A 12,992-nucleotide genomic window follows, 5' to 3' on the forward strand; every position below is an offset into this window, starting at 1 on the left:
TGGAACTTAAGTCACATTTATTGATTTTAGCCAGTATGACTACCCTTACACAGACTTACCACCTCTCAACTAGAAAACAAACAAAACACTTTCAGAGGATTAGTTCAGCAGTAATACATCAGACTCAACTTTTTCTTTTATTAATATTTTTTTAAGCCCCATTTTTCATTTTTAACCGCCCTGACTAACGTTTACATGTTTGTTTTCAATTCTGTGTAAAGGTCCCATGACTGAGGAACATGCATATGACATTTAGTCGTAACCAATATGCCACTAATCATAATGCACATTATTGATAAGAATACAGTACTGCATGACAATTCAAATAAATACCAACATACAGGTGAAGTTGTTATTTTCATATAAAGATATCAAACTCTCATTATGGATCAATACTGAAACACAATATGACAATATAAAGTTTGCACAGCTAATCTTTATTATCACAATGCTATCGCTTCCAGCAAACAGAAAACTTTGTCTCTTTTCTTAATGTAAAACAGCATCTGAATTGCACTTTTGTTTCGGTTTTTTTAGCTTCTCATCCATATTGGTGACTTTAACGCCTCAACAAACAAGCATTGCTATCATGGCACTATTCAAGCTTGTTGATGCCGGTTTTGTTTTCTGTTTCCTGAAAACATAATGTTCAAAGATGATGTAAAAAAAAAAAAACAAGATTCAAGAGTAATAAAAAAAAAACAACAAACAAAACTGAAATTGAAAAAAAAAGGAAAGAAAAAATGCGCTCTCCGCACATTTTTTCAACAATACTATTGATATCACATTACCTTCACCAAACAAAGCTAGAGATACATAGATGTTTCCAATTGTACACTGAGCTACCCCAACACATTACTGATGCTTGGAGTCATTTGTTCAATAACAGGAGGCCAAAGGGATTTCTTTTGGTTCCCAAAGTTTGATAAAAAACAAACGTAAACAAAACAAAAAAACAACCTTATTTTAATACCCCTGAATTTATTGAGTGGATCACTGACCTGCAGAATTCAATGCAATTTCAGTTTTATTGAGCTAATTTTAAAACTATTATCTCACTCATGCAGAAAGGGGCAAATCCCCTTTGCGCTTATTGCTGCTCACAGTCATTTTGAACCCAAAGTCCTCACCTGTTAAAAAAAAAAACTGAAATATAAAATACTAGCCTAAGATTCTCCCTTGAAACAATGAAAGGCACTACTGGTCAGAAACAAAGAACTAAATGAACCAAAAGCAAAACCCTGGCGCTCGCTCGGAGACGCCACGGCCCCAACTAACACCTTGCCTCAAGAGACGGCTTGCCTTCTTTTCCCAGTCTTGATTCTTTTCGACCTAAACGGTGTGCCAAGACTTGGCACGATAAAATGAAGAGAGAATGAAACAATTCCAATTTGGAATTTTAATTGTCACCCTTTGCAGAGAATTCTGTGAGCCAGTGATCCCGTTTCAGTGGAACGCCCTCGGTAAGAAGCTAGGAAAAAGCACATCATGCCATTCAAATTTTTCCCAAAATACAACTTACCTATTTTAGCCAGAGCGTTGTCAAGTTTCATCTTGTAATTTCGAACTATTCCTAGGAATAATAAATACATGAAAAAACCCCAGAATTTGATCACCCTGGATTTTTTTTTTTGTGTGTGTGTGTAGAACATGGCAGTAGACAAACATAAAAAGAACAGCAATAACATATAATGTAACAAAACAACAATAGAATGATTATTTGATGGATAAAATCTTGTGGACAGAGTCATAATAGTACATTTGTGGTCTGTGGAGTCTTTAATTGAGTAAATCGTAGCTTTTAATTTAAACTCAGGAGGATATATAATCCTATAGTCTTATAATCTATGCTGGATAACTCACAAACCATCGTACTACCATGCTTTCCTATTGGTTAATAATAGAATGTTAAAATTCCTATATAATGAAAGTGCACATATTATGAAAATAAACAAAAAACCCAAAAGAAAAACAAATAAAATAGCTTGTGATTCATACTGAGAAACAACCACATGTCCCCTGGCTCCTAATCAGAGGATTTTATTAGCCAATCACTATCTTTGTTTCATTGGACTTATGAGAAATTGGCTTCCAGCAGCTGCACGCGGAAAAAAAACAAACAAGGCAGTGTCATTAAAATGTGCATAATGTTTTAGTTTTGAAAGCAAAAGTTTCTAAATTCTGTTGGACTTAACGATCAGTGTTTTCTACTTAGTTTTGTCGTCTATTTTTTTAAGATCTTGGAGTCCAAATAGCCTACAGTGCTTTTCGCACAAACCAATCAGCTGCCAGAACAGACCTCGTGTTGGTGCGTCGTCGCCGGTGCAGAATTACTGTAATTACTGCAAAATGGAGAAACAAACAAATGATAAGCATCGTTAGCACTTTGGGGTCACTGTTAACGAAGCTGCAGCAGCTGGTGGCGGCTGGAGTTAGTCGAAGCAACGCACGGCAAAGTTAGGAGCCAAATAAAGTTCATATCGACACCGTCGATATGCGTCGGAGAGGAGAGTTAAAGCACATTCACCACCACAAGTTCAAAACGCGCGGGTGCAGTTAGGAAGCCAGTGACTCACAAGTACCAGGATCTCTCATACATAGGAGACAGAGCGGAGCAACGTCCAGGTCAGGAGACATGGGCTCTTCTCATACACCATGCAAGCTCATGGGAAACGGGTTATGTCGATGACATGCAGGCTTATGAGGATTCGGAGATGCAACATGTGGACGTAAAACTTAGAGTGATGTGGGAGAAGCCTGCAGGCAGAGGTAGGAGGAGAGTTTTTAGGTGGCATATTGCGACGACACCAGATTATCTGGACATTGATCTCAAAGTAGATGGAGCAAAGTGGGAGCTCATGTATCCTTGGAGGAGGAGGAGGAGGAGGGGGGGAGGGGGTGTTTCTAGTCACTATCACATCCTGGGATCTATCTATCGCTCACTGAATCCACAAATCGTGTATGGGGGGGGGGGGGGGGGGGAAAGGGTAAGTATAGCCTCAGCTAATTTGAATCAATGTCCACCGAGCAACCGGTGTTTTTCATTTCATTTTTTTGTTTCCCCTCCAAATATCAGCAGGAGTTTCTCCCCCGGGAGAATCCCCGGGCTAATGTCTCGCCGGTATCAAATAGTCAGCTCTCAGCTCGACATCTGGTTTTCTTCACCAGCATGTCCAGCTCTCTTATCTCCTCTTTCAGGAGCTGTTTTTTTACAACAGGAGTAGATCTCCCTCCTCTACTCCCCCGAACCTATTCTCTGTCAGCGCAAACCGATAGAAACACAATATATCGCACTTGTTAGGTGAATCTCAAACAGAAGAGTGAGTGACCTCGCAAGAGGTTGTTTTTGTTTTTTTTTTGCTCTTATGTGTACAATAACCTTGTCTCCATGCTGTGTGCTGTGGCTTATGGATGCACAGTCAAGCAGGGTTGATTCTATTTGTAATTAGGAGGAAGAAACACTGTTGTAGCATCCTGCAAGATTGCAACCTGAATGTGATCACATTAAGAATATAGAGTTTAATATATAGCTTAGTAGTAGAAAATGCAAAGTTCGTATAAATCTTGCAGGATTTTCCTCACATCAACCCTGCTTTCTGCATCATAAAGCTAATGTGTCTATGATCCACAAGCAGTACATGGATTTATCAAACACAAGCCCCACTTATATTTTCCTTTTTGCGTAATACTAGCTTGCAAGGGTTTAAAGCTATTGTCAATACTAAAACAGTACATTGCTTTGTCCTCACACACACACCGAACGACAAAGAAAAAGAAAAGACGCCCTCCACTTGCAGTGATTAAACTCATAGTACACACGCACACGAGGGCTTCTTCATTTCAACACTGAGGTTAACACACAGGCAGAGAAAAAAAAATAAAAAATCATAAAACACAACGTATGCGAGGACGTTACCTGACAAAATTATTCAAAGGGCAAATGTCCCCATTTCTCCTCATTTCTAGTTAAAGGGTGAGTGGTGATGCTGGGGGAGCAAACTGCTGACGATCTACAAGAGAGAACGTCATCATTGTGACCGGGTGAAAATACACAGATTAGAGACATTTGGGGGGGTTTCAGCCACATAACCACACAGAAATGATTTGGGAGCTCTCAGCAAACTTTAAAAATAGAGCAGAGGGCAGACGGGGGGGAGGAAGCCAAAGAAGGTTGTTAGCTCAAGCTTAAACAGGAGGACAGGGCTTTACATCAACAGATAAATATATCAAGTGTTTTGGGTCGACAGGCACTTTTGCCAGGTTTTTGTTTGCAGATTTATTGTCCAGATGTGAGTTTCTTTGCGTTTGATTTGTGCTCTTCTAAGATTTGCTCCATATCTTTAAAAAAAAAAAAAAAAATCCTCTTTGCTCAAAACTATATTGTATCTCTGTTCACAGTAACCTTTGTATCCATTTTAACAGAAGCAGGAACCTGAGGCACCTGTGCTGAAGTGCACTTAATTTAGATGTGGAGATCGATTTGTCAAACTTCCTTTCCTCCTCTTACAATATGGCTCTGAGAGAATCCATCGTAACGTAATGGGTCACATGGAATGGACAGCCCTCCGGTATTTCACCAGACACCAATTAACTCTTCATCTTGCAACGTAGAGCCCTGTAGTTACAAGAGTTTGTCTTGTACCACACATCCGACAACAGAAAAAAAAAAAAAAAAAAACGTTAGAAAAAGCTTATAAGCATTTTCAGCTGCAAAAGCCATGCGATTCTACCGACCCTACTGTATTGGTGTGCTAGCGTCACAGCTTTAAAACGATCCTGAAATAAACACCTGTGGTCACAGGTGCTCCTTTTCCGCCCAGACATTGCCATCGTAATACCAATAACCCACTGATGACTTTTGAATTTCTGAGTTGAATCACATTTACGCTCCCCTAGCAAGAAAGCAGAGGGAGCTTGCATATTATCGATCCTTTTTTTTTTCTTCTTCCTCTTCTTATTGTAAACATTTATGAACGACTTGATTGGAAAGTGGGCTGCTGAGCACAGGCCAGTCCTGGGGGTGCCAGGACGGAGAGGCAAAGGAGAGACGGGGCTTTATTTCTTTTTTTTTTTCCAAAAGGAGCACCGATGCCAACAGACAAGTCAACGAGACAGAAGATGTCATCTTTCATCGTCACAATGACATCCTCTTTACATGTCTCCGCCCCCGAAGGTGTGTTAATCTTACTAGGCAAGCCACTCAGGGGGTTTAGAACGAACAAGCACAGAAGCTGCCACCGTTTACATCTGACGTACAGCACCATGACAGCGGATAGAATAGACACTTCCAGAACACCCACTAAACCCCCCAATATATCTGGGGGCCCTATAACCCACATGCCGTATATGTCTACTACAGTCCAAACGTCTAGTGCACACTGTACATACATCTGCATTCCCCTAAGCGTTTACACTAGCACACACGAGCAGCCGGTTAGTCACACAGCAGTCCCTAGAGGAGCGCAGGCCGGCCAGGGAGCTAAGCGAGCGAGTGGGGCTCTTTAACACTAAGGCAGGGAGGGTCCGGCCCACGAGCCCCCTCCCCTCTGTACACAGCAGTCCCGTGCTGACGTCTCAGCCGCCTCAATCGCAGTAGATCTTGTACTTCTCGCTGCAGAAAACCACGGGGCCTCCCAGGATGCCGTTGGGCATAGCACTGTTGAGCTCTGGCAGGCCGGCGCCAGAGCAGGTGAGACTCTGACTTACGTGGGGGTTGTTGTTGGCGGTGCTGCTGGCGGCCTTGCGCGCCTTCACCCGGCCGGAGTTGCCTCCCCGGCGGGTCTGCTCGTGATCGAACTCCAGGTCTTCCAGACGCTGCGTCAGGGCCAGCTTCTGCTGAATGGCCATGCGCAGGAGAGAGTTGAGGGTCTTCTTCTCGTCCTCTGCTGCGGCCAGCTGCCTCTGCATCTCGTCCAGCTGGGTCACGTACTCGTCACAACTGTAAGGAGGCACACATCCAGGGGAAAGAGTCAGGTCGAGAAAGACGAGAACCATGTGAAAGACACGTCCCTGTTATATCACAAGGGGATATTGTTTAAACACAAGGGTTGTGCTAGGCCAAGGGACTGGTTCCAGTATTACTTCTATAGAGATACCATGAGATAGCGTTGAGGAAAGGTTGCCCACGCTTTTTGGGTCAGCCTAAAAAAAATACATTGACGTCAATCACTGATGACCACACCAACTTTAACCAGTTTCAACGTTTGCTTTTTCCCCAATTGCAAATGTAATGACACAACATTACAGCAGGCTAATTGTCACCCTTCCCCACCCGTTCTGTAATACCCAGGACTGTACCCCAGAGTGCATCAGACTTTTTTACTGAAACACTTTACCAAAATCAGTCTTTTTTTGTCCTGTTAAAATCCTCCACAATGGAACACATTTGGTATCAAAATTGTATCACTGAAGAAAAACGGTCGGATATCTGCAGTAACTGCAGCAGAATTGGCACAGCTGTAACTCACTTTTCCTACATTTACACTGCAGCTCCCATCACCACCAGGTGGCGCCATTGAGCCACAAAGTACAGGCCAGAGCTCACTGCTGCAATATTAACTCCTGACTGCATCCACTGAAGCTGTCCGGTCAGCCCAGTCCACCAACCAACATGTTTTATGCATTTTCAGGCAGTTGTGCTGACATAATAAAAGCTTGAATTACAGAATCTACAAAGGTTGCTCTTTTCTAAATCAAGGACTAAATATTTTTTCCCTCTTAATTCATATGAACAGGTTTGTTTGGAACAGGTGGAAAGAGGTTTAAAGATATGAATGCAGGTGTGGTAGAAGTTAAGAATAGATCACACACACAAAGGTTGAACGCATTAACCTGAGGGTCAGTCACAAGATCCGTCCTGCGTCACCTGAGAATACTGAGGAGGGGGGAAGGAGTATCATGGGACGATAGAGAGGAGATAACCGAAGGGCAATGCTGTTCACACTCGATATTCACTTTTCCAGTAGAAGCGAGACCGTATGACCTCTATTCATGCGTCCCATCTCACATCGAGGTGTGAAAATATGAAGCCTGTCCTCCCACAGCTCCTCCTCACCGAGATCTGCACTGCGGCATTATCACCGGCCTCTCGCTGCCCTGGCATGTGTGCGAATGCTGATGACTGGACAGGTCGAAAAACTGGGTCACAATAAAGAATCTCTAAGTAGAGGTTGTTCTTATCACTATATTCCATATGCTGTTGCATCCCTGTTACATTCTAGCAAATCTTTTTTTCCTCCATTAATCGTCTGTCTCTCGGTATCACTCATCTCTCTCTGCTCAGCCCACGCATCTATATTTCTGTATTGCTGGCAAAGCAGTGAGTGACATTCTTCAGTAATGACTGACTTGCCTCTGTGAAGGGAAGGGTTGGTAATGTTGACGGGCGAGACTTAATCCTTCAACCGAAATGCAACCAAACCCTTCAGATACAACCTCCCTGGGAGAGAGCCCAACCCTACTCAATTATATGAACAATTTATCGACATTATACAGACATGCCTCAACCTGAGGTTATTTACACCACAAAGTGTTTTAACATTTTGAGTATTTTTAAAGTGCAAACTACAAACACAAACAAAATATGGAAACAAACCCCCCCCCCCAAAAAAAAATACTGTGGAAATGAAAATCAAATCTTGGAAGAGCCAAATCTGGAACCAAAAGTCACCCGCGACGAGACACCGCAGATGTTATTGCTGTGTGTGGTGCTGCGCTCGGTCACGGGCCACGTGAACCCTGGCCTTCCCGGACCACCATACAAACATAAACCATGCCCACCCTTCTTGTGTATGCAGCTTGATTCCCAGTGGGACACACACCCAGACAAAAGGGATCAGTGCTACTTCATTAAACCCAGTATGAGGTGGGGCGGCGGCCCGGGAGGGGTTGGGGAGGGGCTGGTGCGCCTTCAGACACTCTAGTCACTCCTACATTAGGGGCGAGAGGCCATGCGTTTTTTTTCCCGGGAAAAAAAACGGAGGAGTTTATTGTGAGACTTGAGGGAATACAATAGACGCCTTTTCGGGCTGCTGATCGGGTGTTGGTGCACAAAGGGTGAAAGGGGGGCGCTGCGGACGGCGGCTGGTCTTTTGAGGTTGACGAGTCATCAAACTTGCAAATTCTGACAATAAAACACTTCATCCATTTATTGGCGAAGCGATTTCCAGTCACTCAGTGCAGCTAAAAGCTTCAAGTATCAAACATTCATATTAACATATCGTGTGATCAATAATTCCCCTACAAAACTCACATACTCAAACTCCTCTGCTGTGCTCTCGTGTGGAACTTAATTGGTTGTGGTGGGATGGATATCACACAGAGAGGAGACGTGGTGAAGGAAGTAGTGAGAGCACAGAGAGTGAGCAGAAAGAAAGAGAAGGCTACCAACAAAAGAATAGCAGGACGACAGAGGGTGAACATTTGAGAAGAAAACATGACTTGGGATAATGGTTTGACTGTTAATCAAGTTGAGGCAAGTTGAGGCATGTCTCAGGAATGTAAGAGGCAGGAGTTTGTTGTTAACATGACACCGGAGACTGCAGCTGGAGAGGCACACAGGGGAAAAGAAAAAAAAAAAAAAAAAAGTAAAAATCACGTGCGCACACTTAAAAACTTTAAAGCACGTCTCTCTTCCATGAAATTCCCATGGAATGAGATACACTTAAAATCGAAAAAATAAAGAGTAATCAAAAAGTGAGCACAAGATCAGACAAAGATGAGCCCAAAAAAACAACAACTGCCCTTTTTCTCCAGAGCCACTCCATCTCTCTAGCCTTTTATTCAAGACCGCACGTCGTTTGTATTCGAGAGTTTGTCACTGCTCAGAAAATCCAGCCTTGCAGACTCTGTCGCCGCAGTGATTACCATGACGGAAAAAAAGGAGACTGTCAAATTAGGCTCCTGTAGAGGGCTTTAACTGAAAGCCTGCTCCTTCCTCCTTTTCTTTTCCAGATGACTAGAGGACCCGGTGTTTGGCGATGAGGAAGGATGGAAGGGGGGGCTGGGGGTGGGGGAGTGTGGGAAACTCTGCTCAGGCAAGTCCCCCAGCCTCTCAAAGAGTCCCCTGACCCAACTCTGCACCGTATAGGACAAAATTTACATACCAATACAGGAATCCCATAAACGGGCTGAATGTAACTCATGCATGGGCTCCGTAAACATGGTGTGCTGCAGAGGTTAAAGGCTGAAAAACATCATGGGGGAAAATGCAGGCGACAGACAGCAATCTGTGTTGTGGTAAACACTTTTGAAGTGTCTCTATCACGCTGCATAAAGGTGGCAGAATGTCCCACATTTGATTCTGGGCTTTTGGGGGCACTTCTGTGCAGACTTTTCATGTGGTACTTGTATATGCATTCTTTGAACCCTGTTACACTTTGATGATGGTGGTTCATAGTCTCCGGGAGCAATCTGGCTTTGCAGTAGACCAAAAGAAAGTCCCATGACGTCACACACTCTCATACTTGCAGACAGAAGAGTTTTCCACCTCTTACTAATTGATTAGCTGTTGCAGGTATATGGAGTTACTTCAGCAAGCGCAGTGCCGGAATAGGTATTGGATTACTGTATGGCTAAGATGAGGGGTTCTGAGCTGCCCACACACTCCTTGGAGCATGTGTGTCCTACACAGTACGGTACTGTCGCTCCACACCCGCCTCGTCCTCCACTCCCCCGTCTGCACAGCTTGAGCTTTGCCGTGGATTGCAAAGGAGTCTTAAACAGAAAAGACTGTGTTGGCATGTCAACTCTGCCATCTGGATCATAATATTTACAGAAAAAGTGAGAAACTATCATCTTTATAAAAAAACGCATTTTAGAAACTACTGAAAAAAAGAAGAATAGTGTGAATAACTTATAGATATACCGTCACATCTCACTACTCACACAAATGCACAATCTCGATTTTCTCACAGTGTAAAGTTGCCCGCAGTAAACAAAGATGCAATGTGTGTACACTTGGTCTGCTTTGTGTTGAGGGTTGAATGTGTAATCCAGACCAAGATGAGGTGGGATTATGCACAGAACCTTTGACCGGCTTCTCGATGGAATCAGAAGAGATTAGCGAGTGTGTCGGCCCATCTGATCCCCCCCTTCAACACATACACACACACACACAGCCTAAGTCACCGCTCAAAAACAATGCGTAAGTGACATATTTAAGTGATACCCCAGCTTAGATACCTTCTGTCCTCCACGGTCGGTATCAGTGCAAACAGTATCACTCATCTGTCCATGAGTGAAACAAACAATAGTCTCCTTAAATATGTCATTGAAACGATACGATACCACCCCACTGACAGGCTCAGCATATGGTAAACATGGATTACACGATGACAGTAATCCTGTCTTTACCTGGTTGTATTGTGTCCTGCAGTCCATTTAAGATTAATACCTATATATGCTGCATGTATTCAACATTTTTGAGAAGGAACAAAAAATCCAAACTGTTACTTGCATCATCTCTTTGAATGTTGAAAGGCAGGATGTAACTATCACAACTTTCGGCATCTTTCTTACCGTGTGGCGAACATGGCCCGGAGAGAGGAAAAGGTGGCAGCGTCTTCCTTGAGAGCCTTCAGCTCATTCCTCAGTTTCATCATGGTCTCGGTCACCATGGCCTTCTCGTTCTCATACTTGCTCTTTAGATTGGCAAGAGCAACCTCAGCTGTCTGTGGGTGGACGAGAAGAACAAAAAGATTGGAGCAGCTGGCGTCAGGAGTTTATTTTTGATTTTGTATTTCTCTGTTTATAAAAACCACGAAAGTAATTGTTTCACATGCCAGTCCTTAAGGTAATACGTGGGCTGCTAATGTTGGCTATTGTTTTGAAAACAATTCCTGTGTAGTTAATGAGGTGTTCCCCTGCCGGTATTGTTGTGGCCACACAGTAGCCAAACACATACTTCAGAAGGCGACCAGAGCAACTGTATACACACTCTTGATCTGGGTTATTAGTCTGTTTGTGCTTTTTCAAGTCTGTCGTCTTCTTATCACACAAAAATGTGGAACAGCTGACACCATACAGCTGCTGTCTCCACCGGTGTTGTTAAAAGATCTTGTCTGCAAAGCATTTGCTGCAACAGCTGAGAAGACTTGAAATAGCACTTTGTTCCCACCTCTATCAAGGAAACCTCACAAATGCGTACAGTTATATCAAACTCGGCGGGGAGACATGGTCACTGCGTAAGATTAAAACAAACCTGCTTGTTGGCCTTGAGGACGGTCCGCAGAGTGGCGATCTGTTCCCGCTTGGTGCTGAGCAGGGATTTCAGTTTGAGGATCTCCTCCATGCAGGCTTCCTTGTCCTTGTCGGCCACGGTGCCAAGCTCAAGGGAGGCGACTCTCTGGCGCGACAGCTCCGTGGTGCGGTCCACGGCCAGCTGAAGGTGCTTGATCTGGTCTCTGATGATAGCCACAAGGTTGTAGATGTTCATGGGCTCGCGTCGGTGGTCGGACACAGGCGAAGGCAGGGAGGAGACAGGCGAAGGAACCCCGTCAGAGAGGTCGGCCTTGCCGGGCTCAGGGAAGAGGCCCTTGGTGAGCAGGATCGGCGAGCGGCGGCCGCGGCCCTCCGGGCTGCTGCGACCGCCCTTCCCTTCCTTGTAGAAGTCGAGCATGACCCGGTTGGGGGTCTCGTTGTTGCACATGCAGACATGGTTGTAGAGGGTGGCCAGCTCTTCACTGAAGGTGACCAGCTCGTCCTGAGCAACACTCAGACTACCCTGGGACTCGCCTGCCACGTCGCTCAGCTATGAACACAAAGACATGCTATATTTAGTCTCGTCATTAGAAGAATTGGCAAAATCACAATCAGGTCGGTAAGACTTTACCTTGCGCAGCTCCTTCTCGAGCTTGGCCTTTTCTTCTTTCTCGGTACGACTCGTCTTCTCCAGAGATGACAGTTTCTCACCCAACGTTGTGACGTCGTTCTCCAGACGAGTGCGCTCTTCTTCGTAGCGTGACTGGCAGGTCTGGTATTCCGCTTTCAGAGTCTTCAGTTCCTCCTTCAGCTCTCCTGCCTCGGACACCGCAACCTACGAAAGCAGGATGAAGTGCTGAGTGTAAAGGAAGCTCACATTTCACTTACTCTGCGTTGCTCACTGTCAGCCAGCAGTCGCCAGTTACCTTGTACTTGCACTCCAGAATCTCAGGTCCGTTGATGTCCACCTCATAGTAATCACCGTCTTCATGACTGTCACGTTCTTTCTCGTTGTCCAGGGCAGACTGGCGCTCCTTACTGGCTTGGAGCTTGCGGATGGCACTGAGGTTCTCAGTGAGGCGGTTGACCTTCTCCTGATGCTCCGACAGAGCGCCGTTTGCCTGCTCGAGCTGTTTCTGGGAGTCCTGCAGGTTGGACAGCAGGTTGACTTTCTCACGCTCCATCTGAGAAGAGACGTACACACTTATTACACACATGTAATGTCCATCTTTTTTTTTTGGTAACCCGATGATGCGGAGGATCTTTGCTTTTGAAGCAGATCATATTAGATAGGATTATCTATCATGTGGTAACCCTAGCTGCTATCAGGCTTGCAATGCCAAAGTATGCGAGGCCAATTGCCCACGATCCCAGCATCAGAGTGGAGATGACCTTGACAATTTGCTGGACTCAGTTCAGCGCGGCACTAATAGAATCCCAGCGTGGCTCGTCTTACACACGAGCACACAGCTGTGTTCATACGAGCTATTTCAGAAGCTGATCTGTAAATAATATGAAAGTATCATTATCATGCTCGTCTGCTTGCATTATTTAATAGCGTACAACGTATAATGAAGGCTAATTTAAAAGAAAATATTAATAGGCATTAAATATTAAGAAAAGTACAGCAGCACTGTACATCACAAAAAACATACATGGCTTCAATTATGTATATTACACTAATAGCCTTGGAAGAAGTCAAAACATAACGAGAGATTCTTCTGGTGAGGAAACCTTGGAAAACAAACAGATTGTCAAAGAGAGGTAAAAAAATAAAAAGTGCTTCGTATGCT

The 12,992-nt window shown here is 44.3% G+C and overlaps 1 protein-coding gene across 2 annotated transcripts in view; it reads right to left on the bottom strand.

Annotated features, from left to right (window-relative positions):
- LOC308130916 (protein bicaudal D homolog 2-like) overlaps window positions 1–12,992 on the bottom strand; it is a 41,018-nt gene continuing 28,026 nt past the window's right edge. The window contains exons 6-11 of one of the 2 annotated variants that reach the window (XM_080497431.1): window positions 12,126–12,383; window positions 11,831–12,034; window positions 11,201–11,749; window positions 10,519–10,670; window positions 5,707–5,938; window positions 1–2,342 (exon numbers count right to left, since the gene is read on the bottom strand). In XM_080497431.1, the coding sequence (XP_080353557.1) occupies window positions 2,340–2,342; window positions 5,707–5,938; window positions 10,519–10,670; window positions 11,201–11,749; window positions 11,831–12,034; window positions 12,126–12,383 (1,398 nt within the window). In that variant the 3' untranslated portion in view covers window positions 1–2,339. Of the gene's footprint in view, window positions 5,939–10,518; window positions 10,671–11,200; window positions 11,750–11,830; window positions 12,035–12,125; window positions 12,384–12,992 lie in introns of both variants that reach the window. The other variant, XM_080497430.1, reaches the window with a different exon arrangement.

Source organism: Blennius ocellaris (assembly GCF_963422515.1).
Source record: "Blennius ocellaris genome assembly, chromosome: 5".
In the NCBI taxonomy this organism is placed as follows: Eukaryota; Metazoa; Chordata; class Actinopteri; order Blenniiformes; family Blenniidae; genus Blennius; species Blennius ocellaris.